The sequence below is a fragment of the Leuciscus leuciscus genome (assembly GCF_965113295.1).
Source record: "Leuciscus leuciscus genome assembly, chromosome: 3".
In the NCBI taxonomy this organism is placed as follows: Eukaryota; Metazoa; Chordata; class Actinopteri; order Cypriniformes; family Leuciscidae; genus Leuciscus; species Leuciscus leuciscus.
This window is the reverse complement of record NC_138727.1, coordinates 57,309,803-57,335,688: the sequence shown is the minus strand read 5'-3', so window position 1 is coordinate 57,335,688 and position 25,886 is coordinate 57,309,803. Positions and strand designations below refer to the sequence as shown.

General features: G+C 36.6%; 2 protein-coding genes across 3 annotated transcripts in view; both read right to left on the bottom strand.

Moving 5' to 3' along the window:
• Positions 1–25,886, bottom strand: part of LOC309493654 (B-cell receptor CD22-like) — a 265,008-nt gene that overhangs the window by 220,211 nt on the left and 18,911 nt on the right. The window lies entirely within an intron of this gene.
• On the bottom strand, positions 62–25,246 carry LOC309493696 (GTPase IMAP family member 8-like). 2 transcript variants are annotated; one of them, XM_082162895.1, is made up of 4 exons: positions 25,174–25,213; positions 19,109–20,029; positions 14,488–16,652; positions 62–1,331 (listed from the first exon to the last, which is right to left on the bottom strand). In XM_082162895.1, the coding sequence occupies exons 1-3, from the start codon at positions 25,196–25,198 to the stop codon at positions 15,856–15,858; spliced, it is 1,743 nt and encodes a 580-aa protein (XP_082019021.1). In that variant the 5' UTR covers positions 25,199–25,213; the 3' UTR covers positions 62–1,331; positions 14,488–15,855. The 2 variants fall into 2 exon arrangements, with proteins under 2 accessions (XP_082019021.1, XP_082019020.1); XM_082162894.1 differs by having other exon boundaries at positions 63–1,331; positions 25,120–25,246.

The following is a 25,886-nucleotide window of genomic DNA, read 5'->3' as shown; positions in this document are numbered from 1 at the left end:
AGACTCACCGTGAATCATGAACAGAAAGAAGATCAGAGGAAGAGGAGGAGCCATTCTGACCCACATCAGCATAACATATATCTATAATACAGCATTCAATTCAATTCACATTTGTTTGTATAGCGCTTTTCACAATACACATCATTTCAAAGCAGCTTTACAGAAAATACATGAGTCCACATTACAATTTAGAGTGATCTGTTATCAGAGGAAACTGTCTAAGTTATGCATTTCAGAAATGTACATATACAAAATCACAGTTAGCCAAAATTGTATTAATTCAAACAATGTAATAATTTAAGGCAGAAACAATGAGCTCATTGAAGTAATGAATACTTGCGTTAATATATTCATCACTTAAACAAGTATATGTAAATCACCCTATTCTTAACATTTCTCATGTAAAGACACGTATGTTATATGAGCAATAATCTTCAGTTTCATTTAAGCAAGAGTGTGTTTGTCTTACCGTGTTGAAGCTCATCAGATCAACAGCAACCAAATGACTGACTGTTTTAACACAAGCACTTTAGCTTTATAGTGAAGGACTTTGTATGGTTAACACTGTTTATTAATGACCAGCGACAGAAACATCACTGTCCCTCCCTCAACAAGAGAACAACATTACTGAACTAAACCTACTTAAAGAAAAATGATGATCTTTTTCTGTAAGTTGAAGATGAATAATTGTGAAGATGAATGAAGATGAATGATAGTGATTTACAGGTGAGGCTCATCAAGGTTGATGTCAGACGCAGGAGATGGTGACCTCTGGTGGCAGTTTGAGGGACTGAACGAGCACATATGAGACGAGATGTGTCTGACTGCAGAACTATATACGTGACAGCAGCTTCAGGCCAGCAGCTTCAGACCGGACGTTAGGAGCTGACGATCACCTAAAGCCTGCTTTATACCAGAGATTGTGTTATTACTGGGAGATACCAGGATCTGAGGCTCTACCATTGGAAAAAGTGTAACGGCTAACTTGGATCACGTGTGCCTTGATAACCAATCACATTACAGCCTTGATGTCATTGAGGCTGTGTCTGAAATCGCCCCCTATAGCCTTAAATACGGCATTATTTGACGGAACAGCCATTTGTAGTGGTGTCTGAAACCATAGTGGACGTTATTGAGTGCACTCAATCAATCCCACAATGCACCTGCAATAACAAGTGCACAACAGATGTACGCTCAACCATAGATATCATATATAAACGCTAGATGTCTTATGGCGCAGTCACTTCCGGCATCACCGTTTGGCCATCTTGTCACAGTGAAGCTGTGAATTAAGGTGAGTGATCAGCATGCACACAAATCCTCTTATCTCGCTGAAATCTTGACGGATTTACAAACGGTTTGGTTTCTTACAAACATTATTAACGTGGCTATAATTCAGAATGCTTGAACATGTATGTTATAATTATTCATATGTATGCAGTGTATGTATGCAGTGTCATAACTACATCTCTGACGTTTATAACAAACCAAACCGTTTGAAAATCGGTAGAAAATTGGGCAAGTTATGGTTATTTAAAAGTACATGCACCATTAAACGAGTGAGCGAGCACACTGTGGCAAGATGGCCGCCACGTGCGGACGTCGACCTCCATTGGCCAGCAGCGCGCACGAGACATCTAGCGTTTATATATGATATCTATGCGCTCAATGGCTAGAGAATACAAAACAACCCTCAACAAACTAATTGTCTGGCCTTAAAAATGTATAATACAGACTTGTTTATTGCTTCCGCATAGCCACGCAAACCGGAATTATCCTGACAACGCTTTATCTGTAGATAGGTAACGGGAGGGGAAGGAGGCATTCAGAGGGGAGAGACTAGTTGACACTTCAGGACTGCATTGTCATCGTGTCCAGGCGCAGGTCCTTCATCAGATCTGGATACGGCCTGGATCCGGCGGACTGCGGTAAACCTCGGGATAAACAGAGAGACTAATATTATAGACGCCATTCTTCTTATGATGTAACGAGTACATCAGGATTTATGGGAAGTGTTCCCTGTTCCGGCTGACCTAATCTATGCAGCCTAACATTGAATTATAGAAGTCTATAATGTGTTATGTGTATGCTAGGTCAAAGAGATGTGTTTATACACAGTCTAGATTTGAGGAGGAGGAGGGCTAAGAAGAGAGAAGGTTTTGAAAAGTGGATGAGAGTCAGGAGGCCTGGATGAAAGGGGGCAGAAGTTGTCCAAACTCGATGTTAGAGTGGAGAAAAGATTATCAGTTGCACTGTTAGTATCTAGTGTTGAGAGCTGATCAGGTGGAGGAATTGTGGATGAGACCAAAGATGAAAGGCGAGAGGGTGAGAGTGAGTGTAAATGTGACCTGTGGAGGAGTGTGTGTTGTGTCCTGAGGCAGGTTGAGGTTGAGAGTGAGGAGGAAGTGATCTGAGATTGTGTGCAGCGGAGTCACCAGTGTATGGTCAGTGGAGCAGTAGCGCGTGTAAATAAGGTCTAATTGGTTATCTGATTTGTGAGTAGCGGCAGTAGATACTCGTTGGAGGTCGAATGAGGCGAGCAGAGTTTGGAAATCAGCAGCCTGAAGCTTTTCTAGGTGAATGTTGAAGTCTCCAAGAATTACGAGCGGACTACCATCCTCAGGGAAGGATGAGAGTAACACAAGAAACTGCCAAACTGACCTGGTGGACAATAAACAATTACTAAAGGGATTTTCAATAGGACTGGTGATAGTAATTGAATGTGATTCAAATGAGCTGTTGTCACACAGAGATGGTAAAGGATACAATTTCCAGTCGTTAGAGATGAGCAGACCAGTACCTCCTCTCCTTCCGGTCAGCCGAGGGGTGTGTGAGAGAGTGAAGTTAGTGGAGAAGGCAGCCGGTGTGCCAGTGTCCTCTGGTCTGATCCAGGTCTCAGTCAGGGCCATGACGCTGAGACCTGAATGACTAGAAATAGATGTAATCAGCTTTGTTTACAGCAGACTGGCAATTCCAGAGACTGATAGAAAAAGAAAGTAATGTACTTGAAGAAAAGTATGCAGGTTGTTAGGATTGCACTGCTATATGTGTGAGATTTGATTTACGTGTGTTAGTAATAGTAGGGATTTGGAAGCACATAGTGAAGACAGGTCACAAGAAAGATGAGAACAAGTTGTGTAGAAGAAGAAGGAAGGAAATAACAAGAAAAATAATACTCTAGTGCCTTGTCGGTGTCCTTGCTCGGTGGAGTCGCGCAGGTAGAGTCGCTGGTCTTTACAAAGATACAAGAAACAAAAGATACAAAAACACTTACAGTTACTGTCACCTCCTGTTGCCTGACTGCTTCTTCCTACTGAATGCTACAAACACACTGTATGAATAGCGTGAGCTGGCTTAGGCCATGCCTCACTACCGAAACTTTGAACAAACGCGAACAAACAAGCCTTTACCAACGTGACTATAGCACGTGAGCAGTGAGCACAGTAAACAAACAATATTTCGTAATGACGTAGCGTCATGATTGTGTGAGAGTATTATTGGTGTGAAAATAGGAATGTACAGCAGAACAGTCTACGAACTCCTGTCTGAGTATTGAAGCTGATTCTGCTGATGAAACTGCAAACTTTCTTCAGGAAAACTTTCATCAATTGACTGCACTTCTGACTCCTGGTCTTCATTCGTCATATCTGGTCCTGGTCTTTAACTGTAAATGCCTCTCCTTCAACAAGACAACAATAGGACTAAAAATTATGATCTTTTTCTTTGTTGAAGAATGAAGATGAATGATAGTGATTTACAGGTGAGGCTCATCGAGGTTGATGTCAGACGCAGGAGATGTGACCTCTGGTGCAGTTTGAGGGATTGTTAGAGATGGGCGAATACAAACTTTTTTTTTATTTTGATCCGATACCAATACTTTTTGTTACAGTTTTAACAATGCCAATGTCAAAACCATGTGATTTTTCTAAAAAAAAAATAGATTTTTAAAAAAATTAGACTTAAAGGCATATCACACCAACAAACTCCAGCTAAATGTCAGGGGTGTTTTGGAGCAAACATGAAAAAAGTATTGAAAACAAATAAAAGTGATACAGAAACCCATATTTTCTCATTAACAATTTTAATATTGATATTTTTTAATGGAATCAATACCAAATAAGTAGCTTGTGAGAATCGATATATATATGAATACTGCAGGATCTATGAGCCCTTAAAGTTTGTACAAGCAAATATGAGATGATCAGTAAAAACAGTTCAATAGTCTGTAATGTGTTGTCTGTAAAAACAGTCTGTAATGTCTTGTCTCCTCCTTTATTCGACAAAAATAAGTGGTTTTGGTCAAGTTTATTTATTTTTTTAAACACATTTCAGTCTCGTCTTTTTTTGTCAATGATATTGCATGTGTTGATATAGTCACAGTTATCGTTTAATGACGTGGGTGTCGTCTCTCATCGTCTTGTCTTAGTCAGGGGAAAAAAGGTAATCAACCTTTATATATATTTAAATATATATATATATATATATATATATTTTATTTTTTTTTTTTTGTTTTTTTTTTTTGCGCTAACATGTACATTTCAAAGGAATGTTTTCCATTTCTCCCATGTGACCGTAGGCTCGCTAGGATGGGGCAAAAAGGGGCTTGGGGGAGATAACGACAGCATGGGAAAATCATCTGCCATTCTCGTCGCCAATTGTTGAGCTTATTTTACTTCTTTATTGTTCTCGTCACCTCGTTTCACATCACGGAACTGTGTGTCAAATATTCAAGCTTTCCTGCAGCTTCCTGTTCCCAACCCTTAAAGTAACCAGCATTCATTCTATTTTTAGCACATATGTGTTATTGCTATCTACGGACAAACAGCAAAGATTTAAGTTAAAGTCATGTTGTTGATTATTTCATTATTACACATGAAATGTTTCCATGTTTATTTTAAGTAATATTTTTTTTCAGTGGAATTAAATGAAATAATTTCACAGTACTAACACCATACAAATACTTGTTTTTAAACTCAAACTGTTTGAAGCAATCAGTTTTCCAAATGAAAGGATTTTTTCGAGATTCGCCTCTTCGCGATTCGAGAGCAGCCGGAGAACTCAGCAGGAGCAGTTTCTCCAGAGCGGCTTCACAAGCCCTGATGACGACACAGCTGTTCCACGATTGGCCGGATTCACCGCATGACAGAGTTCATGTGTGTTTCGTGTTTATTCTCACTCCTTCAGTTCCATTAATGCTAACAAATCTGTTTTTTTATAACAGTAAAATGTATTTTCATGTAGTCGCAATGTTATATTGTGTCATGTTTATCAAAATAAAACTGATAAAAAAACGTAGACCCCACTTCATTGATAGTAAGTATAGGTTTATGTTAAGCTTTATTCTTGTACAAACAGACACTGTATTAAGCAGGATTGTACATAAAGCATTGTACGAAAATGTTTCCTAAACATCTATGTATTTGACAAATATTACATTTATTTCACTTCAGCTGTGGTAAAGTATGCAAACACCATGTGAGCGGTCACTACGGGAAGCAGAAAGTGTCCGACTTCACGTCTCCGTTTCCAGCTCCTCCCGCCTTCACGTGGCAACTCTCGCCGATCGGTTACTTCCACACTGTTAACCCTTGCTGTAAAAAAAGGCCTAATTCTGACAGTATCATACCATTTTCCATTAAAACAGTAATATACCGTAGAAAACAAAAATAGCCTACAGGAATATACTGTGAATTAACAGTGCTCAAAATCGACACTCAGAGGTTGTTTTCCCAATCACACCCTATACCCTCATTCACTATTCCCTACATTAGTTCACTAATATAGTCCACTTGACAGAGTGAATGAAAAGAAGTGAGTGAATTGAGACACTGATGAACACCTGATAAGCAGAATCACTGTAGGACTGAGAAACAAGAACAGAAAAACAGAGAAACACAAGAACTACAACTGACTTCCAGCCACTGAGTGTGAAACCAGTTTACAAACCAGGTTACGATTATTTCTTTCATACATGTACAAAAGTTTTTGTTGAGAATTAACAGAGATTTAGTTAATAATAAAGTTTTTTGTAACCATAATGGAGATCAGTATTTGCTTTAGTTGGTCTCTTGTCCCTTGACTTCTTACCATTCATCTCTCTCTGGCTGCTGTAACAGTGAGTTTATAAAACACATTTGTTATGGCAAGAAGAAGTCAAGAGGAAGATGATCAGGTGTTTTTGGCTTTTGAGATGATGTCACAATCATTCTGGACATGTCTGATTCTCTGATCTTTCCTGTATATATTCTTTGAATTTATGGCTATTTCATATTTACCATATATCTGTGAATCTACAACATGAAATCAATATTTCTGTTATCAGGTCTTCTGAAGAATATCATAATCATATAGCGCATTAAAACTTTTTGAATTCCTGCTCGACTCAGACACACACAGACATCAACAATCAGCATATGAATCTCAACAATGGTGACAATCAAAAGTTTCATGTCGCAATGCATGCTGGGTTCCAGGATAGTATAAAACTCCCAGCATGCACTGCTGCATGAATAAAAAATAAAAAATAAATATTGCCACCATTGTTGAGATTCATGTGCTAAATTGTGATATCTCTGTGTTTCTAAATAACAGTGGAGCTCTGTTTTTTTTTTTTGGTTTATTTATGATGTGTTAAAAAAAATGAGTCATTGTAATGTATTGCTGTTATTTCACAGTGGTGGTAATGTAATACTTTTGATTGAGGAATGAACGAATTTTAAATTCTGTACGAATGAGAATGAATTCTTTAGAGAATGAACATGCAATATAATGATGATTTTGTCATCATAATCGCAATCATTCACAAACTGTCTTTGTGCACAAGTGTGACTTGCACAAAAACAGCTCAAGCAGCAAAAGTAAAACTAATGTTAAGAAGTCAATGGTCCAGAACCCAACTAAAGCAAGCACTGATCTCTATAATGGTAACTTCAAACCAAACATTTTCAATTAAACATCTCAATAACAACTTCTGTAGATGTATGACAGAAATAAAGCCATACTGGTTAATAATAAGTGTAATAATGTGTAATGGCTGGAAGTCAGTTGTAGTTCTTGTGTTTCTCTATTTTATGTTATTGTGTTCCTCTTTCCTTCAGTGATTCTGCTTGTTAACAGCAGGTGTTCATCACTAATGCTCATCAATCACACTTAATTATCTCACTGCAACACTGTCAATGTTACTTTTTACTCTTTTTTTAGTGTGGATTTCCCTGTGGGGTTGAAAGGGTTAACAGTGTAAGATAAAAAGACACACCCACAACATTTATTTTAACAGTAATAAACTGTAAGTTATAAAACAGGTTTATACTGGCAACACTGTTGCCAGTAGTTTACTGTAAAATCTTGTTTTTTGGGTCACCGTTGTGCAGAAGAGTAGAGCCTGTGTTTCAGTCCAGGAGAAGATCTGCAAACATTGATGATATGCTGCATGTTGCTTTGTTTAACAGGCAGTGACTGTGTAGTTGCTGGTCCAGTGGAAATCTCTTTATTTACAAAAGTTTTGTTGTGGTTTCAAATGAAATAAGTTCACAGTAATACTTTGCTCACATTATTAATGCATTGTAAATTTTAGTTAATACATTTAAATGACAGTTGGTCAATTTAAGGCAGTCGTTTTCTGCAAGTGAAATTAGTTAACTTGAATTTTAATTTAGTGCATTTTTACAGAAACAAACTGTAGATTGCAGTAAAGAACTGTACAATTAACAGTAAATTACTGGCAACAGTGTTGCCAGTATTTTACTGTAAAAAAACCCGGTAAGGTCTAACAGTGCAGACACAGCCGATGTCCATCACACCTACAATCTTCTTTTATCCCTTTCTTGATCACTATCAGTACATCTGTGTCTTCAGAAATGCCAAATGCCACTTAAGGCCCTGTTTACACCTGGTATTAAGATGCTTTTTGGTCGATCGGATCACTGGTGGACGACCCTAAATACAGGTGCAAATGGGGTCTAAAATGTTTGGAGCTTGTCCACTTTCGACCATTTCCAAAGTTAGTCAAAAAACGCATTTGACCGGATTGCTTTCATAGTGTAAATGTTCATGTGGTTGAATGTGTTCAAACAGCCACAAAAGACTAAAGCCTACTCTCTGCTTACTGAAACAATAAACATTATGTAAAGCACGACAGCCAGACGGGATTTAAACTGTTGGCTGAAGCATAAAATTGTTTTGAAGACGAAAAACGTACCAAGCACAATGTTCTCTAAACATTTTTTTTTTCTAACACACACTCACCACATTCGGCTGGTCTTGCGGCTGTCAGAGTAGAAACAAAAGCTGATAATCTCTGTGTGCTTTCCAGTCTTCTCCGATCATGTTCATGTGTAAATTGCATGCGCTCATTTCACCTATTAGATCAAAAGATCTGAAAAAGCCCCTACACTCATTCCTAATCTAACCCTAACCCTCTCCCCTTGAAGAAATCTAGAATTACGTCAGAAAAGGGACATCAATATTTTTATTTTCTATTTAAGTAATAATAATAAATGTCCAAGAGTTTTGCTAACAATCTGTTGCCTGTCTTTGTATTAACAACTTATAGTATTGAGTACAGCTTGCTTGAGAAATATAAAACAATCAGTTTCCACATAGGTGGCTGCATATACTGTATATATATATATATATATATATATATATATATATATATATATATAAACTAACCCTTAAAAAATTCTAACAAAAGGTTTCGCAGCTGTTTTTTGTAGTATTAGGTGTCCTTAATAACATACTAAAAGTTTACCAAAGTTTGACCACTAGAAAGGTGTTTTCAAGATGGCGTCCAATATGGGCAGGAAGCCCATAAAATGTCCTAACTCCTTCATTATTTGACCTAGCCAAGTAATCTTGGTGCCTAACTCCATGTTTTCTGGGTCTATGAATCCATTGGACTTGTCTAAAATGCACTGACATGATTACATACTTATGGAATGCATGATTTTGTGAGATTACTGTAAGGTTTTATCTTTGTTTGGGGTTTGATTAAATGAATAAGGTAATACATATGTAATGCATCCTCTATAGATGTGTGGCCGATAAGAGGCAATCACTAGCGACAGTGTCATCTGGTCTTCCCGCTGATGTTCCGGAGACCTTTGATAACTCTCGTGCGCCTTCTACGAGACGGCTGTATTAAGGTTTTTGAGTCTTGGTGTTCGGCTCATGCAGTGGACCCAGTCAACTGCCCGGTCGGTTCAGTGCTGGAATTCCTGCAGGATAAATTTGTGGCTGGAGTGGCTGCAACTACCTTGAGAGATTATGTCGCAGCTATCGCTGTGGTGCATGTCGTCTCAGTTGTTCGTATGCTTTGGGTCTGGCCGCAGAGGGCTCGCCGCCTCTAAGCACAGGATCTCTCACTGCACTGTTAACCCTTGCTGTAAAAAAAGGCCAAATTCTGACAATATCATACCATTTTCCATTAAAACAGTAATATACCGTAGAAAACAAAACTAGAATACAGGAATAAACTGTAAATCAACAGTGCTCAAAGTCGACACTCAGAGGCTGTTTTCCCAATCACACCCTATACCCTCATTCACTATTCCCTACATTAGTTCACTAATATAGTCCACTTGAATGAAAAGAAGTGAGTGAATTGAGACACTGATGAACACCTGATAAGCAGAATCACTGAAGGACAGAGAAACAAGAACAGAAAAAAAAGAGAAACACAAAAACTACAACTGACTTCCAGCAACACTGAGTGTGAAACCAGTTTACAAACCAGTTTACGATTATTTCTTTCATACATGTACAAAAGTTCTTGTTGAGAATTAACAGAGATTTAGTTAATAATAAAGTTTGTTGTAACCATAATGGAGATCAGTATTTGCTTTAGTTGGTCTCTTGTCCCTTAACTTCTTACCTTTCATCTCTCTCTGGCTGCTGTAACAGTGAATTTATAAAACACATTTGTTATGGCAAGAAAAAGCCAAGAGGAAGATGATCAAGTGTTTTGGGCTTTTGTGATGATATCATAACCATCCTGGACATGTCTGAATCTCTGATCATTCCTGAATATATTTTTTTGAATTTATGGGTATTTCATACAGTATTTTGCATGTACTGTATCTGTGAATCTACAACATGAAATCAATGTTTCTGTAATCAGGTCTTCTGAAGAATATCATAACCATATAGTGCACTAAAACATTTTGAACTCCTGCTTGACTCAGACACACAAAGACATCAACAATCAGCACATGAATCTCAACAATGGTGACAATCAAAAGTTTCATGTCGCAATGCATGCTGGGTTCCAGGATAATATAAAACTCCCAGCATGCACTGCTGCATGAATAAAAAAAAATATATATATATTGCCACCATTGTTGAGATTAATGTGCTAAATTGTGATATCTCTGTGTTTCCAATAGACAGTGTAGCTCTGTTTCTTTGGTTATGCATGATGTGTTAAAAAAAAAATATGAGTCATTGTAATTTATTGCTGTGGTTTCACAGTGGTGGTAATGTAACACTTTTGATTGAGGATTAAACTCTGAATGAGTGAGAATGAATTTCCTTAGTGAATGAACGGGCAATATGATGATTTTATCATCATAATCATTATAACCGCAATCATTCATAAACTGTGTGTGCACAAGTGTGACTTGCACAAACACAGCTCAAGCAGCAAAATAAATATTAATGTTTTAGCATCAGCATCCCAACTAAAGCAAGCACTGATCTCTATAATGGTAACTTCAAACCAAACATTTTCAATTAAACATCTCAATAACAACTTCTGTAGATGTATGACAGAAATAAAGCCATACTGGTTAATAATAAGTATAATAATGTGTAATGGCTGGAAGTCAGTTGTAGGTCTTGTGTTTCTCTATTTTGTGTTCTTGTGTTCCTCTTTCCTTCAGTGATTCTGCTTGTTAACAGCAGGCGTTCATCACTAATGCTCAACAATCACTTACATATTCTCTTAATTATCTCACTGCAACACTGTCAATGTTACTTTTTACTCTTTGTAGTGTGGATTTTCCTGTGGGGTTGAAAGGGTTAACAGTGTAAGATAAAAAGACACACCCACAAAATGTATTTTAACAGTAATAAACTGTAAGTTATAAAACAGGTATATACTGGCAACACTGTTGCCAGTAGTTTACTGTAAAATTTAGTTTTGTGGGTCACCATTGTGCAGAAGAGTAGAGCCTGTGCTTCAGTCCAGGAGAAGATCTACAAACATTGATGATATGCTGCATGTTGCTTTAATTAAAAAGCAGTGACTGTGTAGTTGCTGGTCCAATGAAAATCTCTTTATTTACAAACTTTGTGTTGTGATTTCAAATGAAATAAGTTCACAGTAATACTTTGCTCATGTTATTAATGCATTATACATTTAGTTAATACGTTTAAATGATAGTTGGTCAATTTAAGGCAGTCGGTTTCTGCAAGTGAAATTAGTTAACGAAACTTTTAGTGCACCTTTACAGTAAAGAACTGTACAATTAAAAGTAAATTACTGGCAACAGTGTTGCCAGTATTTTACTGTAAAAAAACCTGGTAAGGTCTAACAGTGTGGGTGAGAGATGCAATTTCCCTGGCTTATGAGGAGTAGAAGCTTCCTTTACCTCTGGGCGTTAAGGCTCGCTCTACTAGGAGTATCGCGTCCTCCCAGGCTCTTTTCAAGGGAGTTCCTTTTTTTCCAAGGGAGGATATTTGTGTGGCGGCAGGTTGGGACTCTCCGCACACTTTTATTAGTTTTTACAACTTGGATTTAGATACGGCCCCTGGTTCCCGGGTTCTTTCTGTATGAACTGGTCGCCTAGGTCCTAGTTGAGTCTGGTCTGGCAAAAAATAAAAAATAATAATAATAATTATAGGAAAGTTCCTTGTTGGGCCAGATCCGGCAGCGCTAAGCTTGTCGTGTGTGGTATATCGTTCCCATTGCGTCATCGCTACGCAGCGTCGAGTGAACCTATGAAAGAGAACGTCTCGGGTTACTCGCGTAACCCATGTTCTCTGAATAGGGAACGAGACGCTGCGTTCACTGCACTGTTAACCCTTGCTGTAAAAAAAGGCCTAATTCTGACAGTATCATACCATTTTCCATTAAAACAGTAATATACCGTAGAAAACAAAAATAGCCTACAGGAATATACTGTAAATCAACAGTGCTCAAAATCGACACTCAGAGGCTGTTTTCCCAATCACACCCTATACCCTCATTCACTATTCCCTACATTAGTTCACTAATATAGTCCACTTGACAGAGTGAATGAAAAGAAGTGAGTGAATTGAGACACTGATGAACACCTGATAAGCAGAATCACTGTAGGACTGAGAAACAAGAACAGAAAAACAGAGAAACACAAGAACTACAACTGACTTCCAGCCACTGAGTGTGAAACCAGTTTACAAACCAGTTTACGATTATTTCTTTCATACATGTACAAAAGTTTTTGTTGAGAATTAACAGAGATTTAGTTAATAATAAAGTTTTTTGTAACCATAATGGAGATCAGTATTTGCTTTAGTTGGTCTCTTGTCCCTTGACTTCTTACCATTCATCTCTCTCTGGCTGCTGTAACAGTGAGTTTATAAAACACATTTGTTATGGCAAGAAAAAGTCAAGAGGAAGATGATCAGGTGTTTTTGGCTTTTGAGATGATGTCACAATCATTCTGGACATGTCTGATTCTCTGATCTTTCCTGTATATATTCTTTGAATTTATGGGTATTTCATATTTACCATATATCTGTGGATCTACAACATGAAATCAATATTTCTGTTATCAGGTCTTCTGAAGAATATCAAAATCATATAGCGCATTAAAACTTTTTGAATTCCTGCTCGACTCAGACACACACAGACATCAACAATCAGCATATGAATCTCAACAATGGTGACAATCAAAAGTTTCATGTCGCAATGCATGCTGGGTTCCAGGATAGTATAAAACTCCCAGCATGCACTGCTGCATGAATAAAAAATAAAAAATAAATATTGCCACCATTGTTGAGATTCATGTGCTAAATTGTGATATCTCTGTGTTTCTAAATAACAGTGGAGCTCTGTTTTTTTTTTTGTTTATTTATGATGTGTTAAAAAAAAATGAGTCATTGTAATGTATTGCTGTTATTTCACAGTGGTGGTAATGTAACACTTTTGATTGAGGAATGAACGAATTTTAAATTCTGAACGAATGAGAATGAATTCTTTAGAGAATGCACATGCAATATAATGATGATTTTGTCATCATAATCGCAATCATTCACAAACTGTGTTTGTGCACAAGTGTGATTTGCACAAAAACAGCTCAAGCAATAAAAGAAAAACTAATGTTAAGAAGTCAATGGTCCAGAACCCAACTAAAGCAAGCACTGATCTCTATAATGGTAACTTCAAACCAAACATTTTCAATTAAACATCTCAATAACAACTTCTGTAGATGTATGACAGAAATAAAGCCATACTGGTTAATAATAAGTGTAATAATGTGTAATGGCTGGAAGTCAGTTGTAGTTCTTGTGTTTCTCTATTTTATGTTATTGTGTTCCTCTTTCCTTCAGTGATTCTGCTTGTTAACAGCAGGTGTTCATCACTAATGCTCATCAATCACACTTAATTATCTCACTGCAACACTGTCAATGTTACTTTTTACTCTTTTTTTAGTGTGGATTTCCCTGTGGGGTTGAAAGGGTTAACAGTGTAAGATAAAAAGACACACCCACAACATTTATTTTAACAGTAATAAACTGTAAGTTATAAAACAGGTTTATACTGGCAACACTGTTGCCAGTAGTTTACTGTAAAATCTTGTTTTTTGGGTCACCGTTGTGCAGAAGAGTAGAGCCTGTGTTTCAGTCCAGGAGAAGATCTGCAAACATTGATGATTTGCTGCATGTTGCTTTGTTTAACAGGCAGTGACTGTAGTTGCTGGTCCAGTGGAAATCTCTTTATTTACAAAAGTTTTGTTGTGGTTTCAAATGAAATAAGTTCACAGTAATACTTTGCTCACATTATTAATGCATTGTAAATTTTAGTTAATACATTTAAATGACAGTTGGTCAATTTAAGGCAGTCGTTTTCTGCAAGTGAAATTAGTTAACTTGAATTTTAATTTAGTGCATTTTTACAGAAACAAACTGTAGATTGCAGTGAAGAACTGTACAATTAACAGTAAATTACTGGCAACAGTGTTGCCAGTATTTTACTGTAAAAAAACCCGGTAAGGTCTAACAGTGTGGCAAGCTTCTCTTACTGCCGAAGGAGCTTCTTCTTCATCAGTGGAAAATCTGAGGAGCAGATGGCGCATTCACTGTATAAGAGTGAGTGACGTAGCCCCGCTGAGGAGGCGCCCGCGCCATCAGCCAATGAATGGGCGTGGTTCTATACGGGTTCAGACAATCAGCACGTCTTCACGTGACAGCCCTGTTTTGACTAATTTTACAGTACCACACATGTTCTAATGAATTTATTCTTTATTGGAATCAAAAGAATGGTTATGAACCACAGAAACCACCAACACTAGGCAAGGCAAGGCAAGTTTATTTATATAGCACATTTCATACACAATGGCAATTCAAAGTGCTTTACATAGAAGAAATTAAAATAATAAAAAGAAATAAGAATAATTAAAACAGTTTAGAAAAATAAAATAAAATAAAATAAAATACAGTACAGTACAGTACAAACAGTCAGACGAACAGCGGCACAGTGCTCATTCAGTAAATGCATAGCTAAACAGAAGTGTTTTGAGTCTGGATTTGAATGTGACCACTGTAGGAGCACATCTGATCTCTTCTGGAAGCTGGTTCCAGCATAATAGCTAAAAGCAGACTCACCATGCTTAGAGTGAACCCTTGGTATTTCTAGCTGATATGATCCTAATGATCTGAGTGATCTGTTGGGTTTATATTCAGTGAGCATATCTGCAATGTATTGAGGTCCTAGGCCATTGAATGATTTATATACCAGTAATAATACTTTAAAATCAATTCTAAATCTGACTGGGAGCCAGTGTAAAGACCTGAGGACTGGTGTGATATGTTCATATTTCCTGGTTCTGCTCATAATCCTAGCGGCAGCGTTCTGTATGAGCTGCAACTGTCTTATGGTCTTTTTGGGAAGGCCAGTGAGGAGTCCATTACAATAATCCACCCTGCTGGTGATGAAAGCATGAACAAGTTTCTCTAAGTCTTGTCTGGAAACAAAGCATCTAATTCTTGCAATATTTTTGAGATGATAGTATGCTGATTTAGTTATTACTTTGACATGGCTACTGAGACTAAGGTCTGACACTAGGCAAAACAATATGAGAAAGGAGAAATATGTAATTACTTGAGGGAAAATGTACTTATTTTTCGCATAAATATATGCGAATGTAACCAATGTAACCAATTGCTTTAATATATAATTGTACTTGTAATCACTTATCCATCATGCAAATATGCTAATTAGAATATTACATGGCCCAAACATGTATCAGGCACCAGTATTCCTGGTCTAGGAAGAATACAAACTAGTAATGGTCATTTTAAGGACCTGACGGCCGCCATTTTGAAAATGGAGTCAAACTTTGGTAAACTTTTAGTATGTTTTTAAGTACATCTGATACTGCTGTAAACCACTGAGAAACCTTTTCTGAGAATTTTTTTGGGGTCAAGCCATATTTGCAGCTGACTAACATGTTTTCCTAGTAATATGAATCAGCAGATTTGTAAGTAAACTGTTGGCAGAACTTGTCAAATAGAGTTACCAATACTCAAATCGTCTGGTAACCCTTTAGAAATCCACAAGTTACCTAAAGTTGCAATAAGATTGAACAACTTAATCAAAAAATGATGAACTAACTGAGGCAATCAGTTTTTGTGTGTTTTCTAAATAAGATCAACCTATAACTTTTTAACTTTATCTGCAATAACCTTTGCAGTTGTTCCTCCTGTTAGAGCTGTTCCTCCTGCTATTAAAGCTACAGGCAGTGCCACTCCACCAGTGGCAATGCCAAGTAATGCACCTCCAGCTACTGCTACTCCTACACCCGCTACACTCGCTCCTACTAAAGCTGCGTCTTGAGTCTTTTTCAACTTTATTTTCCACTGAGCTTTCTTGTACATCTCATTTGTGTAATGCTCTCCTCCGTTCTCCTTCACCATTCTCTCTATCTTCTCCAGCAGTTTAGTGACCTGTGATCGACTGCCTTTATCTGTATTATTGAAAACATGATAACAGCCGTTACACTGTTTGACTAGCTCATTAGTCTGGTGGTTTTTTGTCAGATGCTCTTCTATAGATGTTTTTAACTGATCTCCTCTAGTGAACAGAATGATGGTGTAACGTGCAGCTTCTACTCCAAAGTTCTCCTGAATCCATTTGACTGTGTTTTTCTCCTCATCTGTGAATCTCACGTCCAGTCTGATGACCAGCAGAAACGCATGTGGACCAGGAAATGACATCTCTACGCACTTCACTAGTTCCACCTTCAGCTGTTCTTCACTAATAGATGTATCAAACAGTCCTGGAGTGTCGGTTACTGAGATGATTCGACCTTCCACCATCTGATGATGTTCTTGGCATATTTTAGTCACAGAATGATCACAATGTTCTTCTTCAAACGCCTTTCGTCCCAGGATGGTGTTTCCTGTTGCACTTTTTCCAACTCCAGTTTTGCCAACCATCACAATCCTGAGATCTGACATGATTGAAAATAAAATAAGAAGAGATGGAAAGTAATGCAAACATGCTAAATAAAGCTGTATGAATCATAGTCTCCAGCTATAGCAGGCTTTCCATCCCTGCTCCTGGACAGCTGCCGTCCTGCAGAGATCAGCTCAAAGACCAATCACACACATACCATGTGTTAACACCACATCACTAAAGGAAAGAGAAACAAGTTTTTTGTGCCTCTCTTTTTTTGTTGTTTCTCTTTTCTTCAGTGAGTCTGCTTGTTAACAGCAGGTGTTCATCACTAATGATCAAGCATCACTTAATTAATCATGTAATTGTTAATTACTTCAGTGTTACTTTAACACGGTGCTGGTGCACACACAAAATCACCCAAAGAAATCAATGGAAGACTATAAAAATGCTTTCTGCTACATAATTTGTCAAAAATGTCAATTACAATGCAGAATCACTCATAGAAGTCAGATGACACAAGTTGCTCTCTCATACATTATTTGTCACAAAAAAAAAAAAAAAAAAAAAAAACACATCTACTGCAGAACACATACAGAAATGATAGAGTGACAACACAACACATCCACGATGGACAACAAATGCAAACACACACATACAGTATAAAACCATGCAAAGGCTTGACTGTAATAAGCACAAAATGCTAAACTTTATTAGTATTTTTTATTGTTATAATAATGATTTTATAATGTCAACATAAATCTAAAGTAAAAAAAAAATTAAAAAAAACTTTTGAAAAGATCTTTACCTACACTACTGGTCAAAAGTTTTAGATCGGTAAGATTTTTTATGTTTTTAAAAGAAGTCTCTTCTGCTCACCAAGGCTGCATTTATTTGATAAAAAAGAAAAACAGTAATATTGTGAAATATTATGACAATTTAAAATGACTGTTTTCTATTTTAATATAATTTATTCCTCAGATGAAAGCTGAATTTTCAACATCATTACTCCAGTCTTCAGTGTCACATGATCCTTCAGAAATAATTATTAATATGCTGATTTTATGCTCAAAAAACATTAATTATTATTTTCAATGTTGAAAACAGTTGTGTACAAATTTTATTCAAAATTCTCTGATGAATAGAAAGTTCAAAAGAACAGCATTTATTTAAAATAGAATATTTTCTAACACTATAAATGTCTTTACTGTAACTTTTGATCAGTTTAACTCATCATTGATGAATAAAAGTATTGATTTATTTTATTTATTTCCCGCAAAAACAAAACAAAAATTCTTACTGACCCCAAACTTTTGAACGGAGTGTTTAATGTTACAAAAGCTTTAGATTTCAGATAAATGCTGTTCTTTTGAACTTTCTATTCATCATAGAATCATGAAATAAATAAACTGTTTTCAACATTGATAATAATCATACATGTTTCTTGAGCATCAAATCATCATATTAGAGTGATTTCTGAAGGATCATGTGACACTGAAGACTGGAGTAATGATGCTGAAAATTCAGCTTTGATCACAGGAATAAATTACACTTAACTGTATATTCACATAGAAAACAGCTGTTTTAAATTGTAATAATATTTCACAATATGACTGTTTTTGTTTGTATTTTTAATCACATAAATGGAGCCTTGGTGAGCAGAAGATACTTCTTTTAAAAACATAAAAAAACTTACCGATCTAAAACTTTTGACCGGTAGTGTATGTGGAAATAATGCCCTGCAGTCCTCTAGTGGCTAATTTTGTGTTATTTTTAATTTAAAAGTAAATGTCACTAAAGGAAATAATTCAGGAACTGAATTGAACCCAGACAAATTAGCTGCATGATCAGAAGCTGAGCAGTTGCAATAGGTGAATATTTCACCTACAATTTGGCATTCTGTTTTTTTTTTATATATGAAGAGTTCAGATGCAAAAGCCTCTAAGTGCCATCTGAAATTTTCTTCTAGAATGATCATTTTTATCAAGCTTGTATGTTTATGTTAGGTTATTTCACTTTAATGGCAATGAAAATGACCTATTAATTGTCATTAAAGTGAAATAACTGAACCTAAATATACGAGCTTGATAAAAATGATCATTCTAGAAGAAATTTTCAGATGGCATTTAGAGGCTTTTGCATCTGAAGTCTTCATATCCTAGAATGCATATTTGCACAAAGGGTACAGTCACCAAGTTTCATGCATCTGAGAAAATGTATTTTTCACTATTATTTCATCTTGTAGAAGTAATTTATTCATTTATAAAACAATATGCTTGCTATGTATAGACGGTATATGATGTTACAGATTGAAATATAATTTTTGTCAATTGAATAGAGGTTGTTTTGAAAACCCTGTAGAAAAATAGTTTATTGAATTCATCACTGAATGTGTGAGACAGGCTTTATTTTGTGTTTAGAGGTTATTTTTTTATGGAATGTGTTACTGTTGCAAGAAAATCTCATGACATTTGGGAAGTTTAATGAAATAGTTTTAGTAAACATTCTCACCTGTCAAATGTTGTTCCGTTGTTGTCTGTTGTTTCTTCCGGCCCCATACTCTGCTTGGTCTTCCAGCTTTTGCTGTCTGGACTGTATTTTTTGTCTCCATTGTTTCAAAAAAGACTGCCAGTGATCTTACTGGTGATGTACGAACCAAGTTCTCTTCAGACATTCTCAATTCTAATTCTCTGACATGAGAAATATAACTTTCCATTTTGGTTCTCTCTGTCTTTACACTGTCCATTTCAAATGTTTCCTGCACTGTTTTTATTTGCTCTCGCCTCATCTCATTCTTTTGCTCTTTTCTTTTGTACTCTTCTTCCCCTTGTTTTCTTTTTTCTTTTCTGCTCTTTGTTCGAGAAACATTATTGTAATGTTGGACATCATTCTGTTTGACGATTTCATCAATCTTCTCCACAAGCTTTGTGATGTGAGTTGGAATAATCTCACTTTTACTGTTGATGGAATGATATTTACCTCTGCAGTGACTGACTATGTCTCGAAATGTACTACTATCAATAAAGGACATCCATTCTCTGGTTGACATTTTTTCTCTTCCAGTAAACAGGACAAGGGTGAACTTAAACACTTGAGCTCCACAATTCTCCTGAATTTGCTCCACAATGTTCCTCTTGTCCTGTTTAAAGTTCTCCAGGTTGATGACGAGCAGGAAGACGTGAGGACCAGGATCAGAGAGATCCAGACTCTTCATCATCTGCTTCTTCATCTCTTCATCAGTCAGTTGAGTGTTGAAGAATCCTGGGGTGTCGATGATGGAGATGTTTCTGTCTTCTACTCTTCCTCTCTGTATCTCACTCTCTCTGGTTCTGCTCTCTTTAAATGCCTCTCGACCCAGTATTGCATTTCCTATTGGACTCTTTCCAGCTCCAGAGACTCCCAGTAACACAATCCTCAGATCATGTGCATCACCTGTCAAACAGTTCATAACTTCTCCAAATATTATCAGATTTCCATGTGTTACACATCGTTGGAAAGCTTGGAGACTACACTTTCAGAATCTGTGAATAACTCAAAATTCCCCAGAACCGACTTGTGTCCCTACTTTCCGTGTTCGGTCACATATAAGAATATTGGAGACACAAATGTTTAAAGCTAATCAAACTATTCACATTTTAAAGCCTTAAAAATAAAAAGCTATACACATAAAAGGGTAAAAATAATTTGTTTTAGGCTAGCAAAGGTTATCGCCTACATTTGTGTTTGCTCTGCTGTATACAGATCTATCCTTACATTATTTAATCAAAAAGCATTCAGGTAAAAGTGTAAACAGTTTATGCATACTATTGAAACTCTATTACCTTTTCAAAATTATTAATTAAACAAGTACCAATTTGAGTGATACGCCCATAATAGCGGGACATATTATGAATATGTAAGTGGCTAATAGGCTATTTCAGGAACTGAATATATTGTAACAGAGGGGGCGACAGCAAATAGCTTTCAGCTAGTGATGTCTGTAATGAGCGTTTCTGCTTCATTATTTAGTGCTTAAATAATTTAGTTTACTCACTGGACTATATGGCTATAGATGTTAAATATTGCAGTGGTGATCACACTGGCTGGGCTTACAAAAGTTTACTAAGTTTACGCTGTATCTTTACACTGTAAAACTCAACAAGATCAGAATACTGATTTTGTGGACATCAATTACCTCAAAACATTTAAGTAAACAACTTAAATTGTTTAAGTTAGCTAACACAAAGATTATTTACTTTGGGCACTCAGAAACAAAGCAAAGAAAATGCATTTCCAACTGCAATCGTGTGCATTTATGATGATTCATTTCTTCAATTCGATTAAACACACTAGCCGACACACCCCAAAGCAGAGTAGCGTGCAATATATTACATAATACATTTCCATATGGGAAACGATTGTGCTTATATTTTTCAATATACCGCAATATTTGTATTGACCACGTATGGCATATTGATACATGAATACATGTAATATTCATAAAGTTTTATCCTTTACATATATTACACATACATGTTCCCATATAAATTAGAATGTATGTTCACATACACACATTCACATAATGAGTTACAGCAGATAAATATTCATACATTTGGGTAAAATACTGGGTTTCATTTTTAAATTAAACTTTTAACCCAACAGCTGGGTTTGTACATATTTTACCCAAATTTGGGTTGAAAAAACCCAGCATTTTTTAGAGTGTATTTTAACATTAATCATATTCTGATTATTACTCTGGTTTTGTTTTTTTATTAGGATTTTTGTTCTGGTTTCTATAAAAAAAATAAATAAAATGTCTTTACAAAAACTAATTATTAAAATAAAACATGATAAATAAAAATGCATTTGACAAATATTTTTAACGTTTTTAACTTTCCAATTTTTTTTTTTTTTTTTTTTTTTGTGCTTGGAATTAAGTAACTATCCTTAATTAGGCTTATTATTTTGCATTTTAGGCTAATTTTAAGCACAGAGTATGTGTGTTCTGCTAATGCAATTGTTTCTTCTTCTTTTTTGTGTGTTTGAAATTGTGCAAAACAGTCCCGCACCTTGTTGAGGCCCTGTTACAAAGCGCATAGCCTACAAACAGTAATAATTTAATTTAACATGAATAGTATGTGGTATGTTACTACCTTGATAGCGATAACTATGTATCTTTTGATAATATCGCTCTGTCTGCACCATGGACAGTATAAGAAGTGGACAGAGCCATCTCATTGGAACTCAATTGAGACAAGTGAAGCCCATTTTCAGCGATTTCTTAGGACTTCCGTTCCTGACGCGCAGACTCAAACTGAGCTTGATGACGTAGATGTGACGTGAGCAACCCGTCTGTCTTCTAGTAGCTGTGCCAAGAGAAATCTGAATCATTCCCTTCCGAATCTTGCAGAGACGGAGAGTGTGAGTAGGAGGTGTCCATGAGCAGAGGTGGGCACAAATACATCAAAAACTATTTTGTTACAAACTACAAATACTGGCTCATGAAATGTAACAAAATAAAATACAAAATACTGATGTGAAAAATTTATTTAAATAAAATACAAGTAATTAGTATTTTGAAAATACAAAAATACTCCCACAATAATCTTAAAGGGTTAGTTCACCTAAAAATGAAAGTTCTGTCAGTAATTACTCTCCCTCATGTTGTTCCAACCCCGTAAGACCTTCGTTCATCTTCAGAACACAAATTAAGATATTTTTGATTAAATCTGAGAGCTGGATCACTCCTCCATAGGCTTCAAAGACACTATAACTTGCTGGCCAAGAAAATGTATTAAAGACATCGTTAATATAGTCCAAGTGACTCCAGTGGCTCAATCTTAAGTTTATAAAGCGACGAGAATACTTTTTGTGCGCAAAAAAACAACAAAAATAACGACTTTATTCCACTATTCATTTCCTTCTCTCTGGGCCTTGAGTTGGTTCACGTAGTGTTTTAGCGCAGCGTGTCTGTGTTGCACGTCACCACGTATCACACACATGACCAGCGTCGGCCAATAGTGAGCCTACGTGTGACGTACAACACAGACGCGCTGCGCTAAAACACTACGTGAACCAACTCAAGGCCCAGAGAGAAGGAAATGAATAGTGGAATAAAGTCGTTATTTTTTTATTTATTTTTTGCGCACAAATCTTTGTGCATCCTGGACATTGCCATTGCCAACATCAGACCGAAAATATGGCAAAATCATTTACTATGGTGATAAGCATATGGTGATTTTTCTTAAGTATTTAAGTATTTGAAATACTCTAAATACACTCCCTCAAAATATTTTGTTACAAACTACATTTTATTTTTTCCACAACTGCAAAATACAAATTACAAAATACACTAAAGTAATTAAATACGTATTTAAAATACATTTAATTGAAATACTGCCCATGTCTGTCCATGAGCTAGGAGCAGGAGAAACTTTTGCTAGGTATTCTGATTAATAATTTTGTCACTTTGCCTCCACGTCCCCCCGATTGCCCGCGAGCTTATCCTCCCGTCCATACGGTAATCTCTCTACTGTGCGACAGAGTGTCGCGTGGTTATGACGCAATCGTTAGCCTACTTTTACAAAAACTGCTTCTACGGGGCCATAACATAAGCTACAAGGTAATGGAGCATTTTATACATTGTCGTGTTTCTTTAGAAATAAATAATGGACAAATGGAGTCTTCAAACGCCTCAGATGTAAAGTTATTCGCTGTCAAAGTGACGCCAAAATGAATGGGAGTCAATGGGATGCTAACAGCAGGTGAAGTTCTGCTTCAAGATGGTGGCACGCGGCCGGCTTCAACTTCCGGTCAACTTCCTTCCCGCTTGGTCTGCACTCCTCTTGTGATTATTATGTTCTTCATCATGTTGCGCGCGTGACCATGTGTTGCTCGCAGCGCCCTCTGCTGGTAAAAATAGTCACTACACGATTGCCCTGATATAACCTGCAGGATGCTGTGCTGGTCTGGCTGTATTTGCGGGTTGTTTTAAACGAGCTGAAAAAACATTTCCGTTAGTAGGTAGCCTAAGTTGTTTGTGGTTCAGTCAGTCATGTCAACAGATTATTTCCGGTTTCGACTTCGCGAGCGTGTTTGCAAGCTTGCGTGTCTATGCATCTCTCGCTGTGTGTGTGTGTGTGTGTGTCTACAGCGAGACACTTCTCGGAAAAGCGGATTCTGTCATCATCTCAAAATAATAAATCTGCATAGACCCATTTTCAGTTAGTAGCCTAAACATTGTCACGTTGGCATTAAAATGTATTTAAGGGAACAATTGACTCGTAAGTGGCTGTTGAATTATTGAAATAATAAGCTAGTGAATAAGCACAGGAGATGTAAACTCAGTCCACTTTAAGTCGTCACCGCAAATCATAATCAAGTTTAGTTTTTGCATGTAAGATTAATAAAGGAATATGAGTTCTTTTCAGGGTTGCCAGATTGGGCGGTTTTATCTATTTTGCGGGCAAAAATGGGTTTGGGCGGGTGGATAAAAATTGGGCTGGTTTCGGATCAGTTCGGCGGGTTTTTGTTGCCAAAACACCGGCACTTCAGATCCTTATTCCTGCGATCCAATGTTCAGAAGGCAGTCTCACTCACTCACTCACACACACGCGCGCGCACACACACACAACAACTCTGGCTGACGTGCCCCCTAACCTCACAACAGACACTCCCTCCCACTACCTTAAAGTGACGCACGCCGGCACCGCCCGCCCCTCAAACAACATAGTAGATTGCGGGGTTTTCAAACTTAGGTAGCTGTCAATGCGGTTCATGACCTGTTCATGACACTCTTTCTTGGTCAGCGGCAGCGCCAACACAGATTTGAATATGATTTTGTCAAAGGTTTAATAGACAAACGAAATGGAATAAGATCGCGTGGGTGTTTGAATCGAGATCACAGACTTTTAAAGATGAATCGTGCAGCTCTGTAATGACACATTTCATCCTCTATTGAATCGAAAGTGGCTAACTTCTGTCAACCTCATCTATAAGCAAGGGCAAAAATAAAGCAATTTAATTTGAATTAATATCTGTAATATTCTGTAATAAAAAATAAATCGATTTTAAAATCATAAAAAAATAAATAAATATGCATGTTTCATGTCGCCATTTGAAATAACTGAAATGTTAAAGTGGGTTATTTTTTATGTCCATATCTACTCGATGTTTTTATGTTACTGAATGCTTTTGTTCCAAGCGACTTTTAGTAACAATAAACAGACTCATTGATAGCCTAAGTTGATCGCATTATTTTCCGTAACATAAGCTTATAGTTTAATAGTAGGCCTAGAATAGTCTGACTGAAGTCAGTGTAGCCTACTTTTGCGTTCATTTAATTGAATATTGTTTCTAAAATCGGATAGGCTAAGTCGAAAAATGGGTCATTTTAAAGCTTGTTAATAATGTCAATGTGTTTAAACGAGAAACAAGCCACAAAAAAAAATTGGGCGGTTTTTTGTGCATTCTCGCGGTTTTTGACGAGGTTTTGGGCTGGAAAACCTCGCTGGCACCTGGCAACCCTGGTTCTTTTAACTGACCTGATTGCTCATTTGCACATTTTCTATTAAATATGTTTTCCATGCTTGTCCTACCTCTGTACATCTTCTCTTCCTCCATATCTCACTTTTTTGGTCTTAAGCTAAAACGGATGTGTTTTAGGAGTAGACTACAGTTTCAGAACAGAAGTGAAGGGCGGAGCTTCAATAGTCATAGTTGTGCCCATACATGTAATTTTGATCAGATCGATGTGTAGGCCTACAATATTTAACAACACTTTTAGACCTATACATAGACCTATACACATATCAAATGGTTAGCCATATAGGCTACTCCAACTACACACAGATGTAGAAAATGTAAAACACTGCTATCGTGTGTCTTTTGCTTGTTCAGTGTTCAGTGGAGTGCACAGGAGTTTGTCACACATATGTACAGTATGTGCACAAACAGGGTTTGAAATAAGCCTTTTTACTCACCAGCCAATTTGGCTACAAATTATTTTATTTTTTTTAAGTTACCAGCCATTCAGAACTTCTAGCAAAACAAAAATATCAGAAATAAACAAGATTAACCAAGTCACAACTTATATTTAAATCTATAGATTTATTTATCTATGAATTAAATCTGATTATGAATCATTGAATCACTTTCAGAGTTACTCAATCACTGCAGGTTATATTAAAATAAAATAGAAAACAAAATAAAAACAAAATTATCTGTAGCTTCTCTTATAATTTTAACAGCATTTATTTTGTTATAAAATCAAAATGTAGCTCACTCCAAAAGGAATGTATAATAGACATAT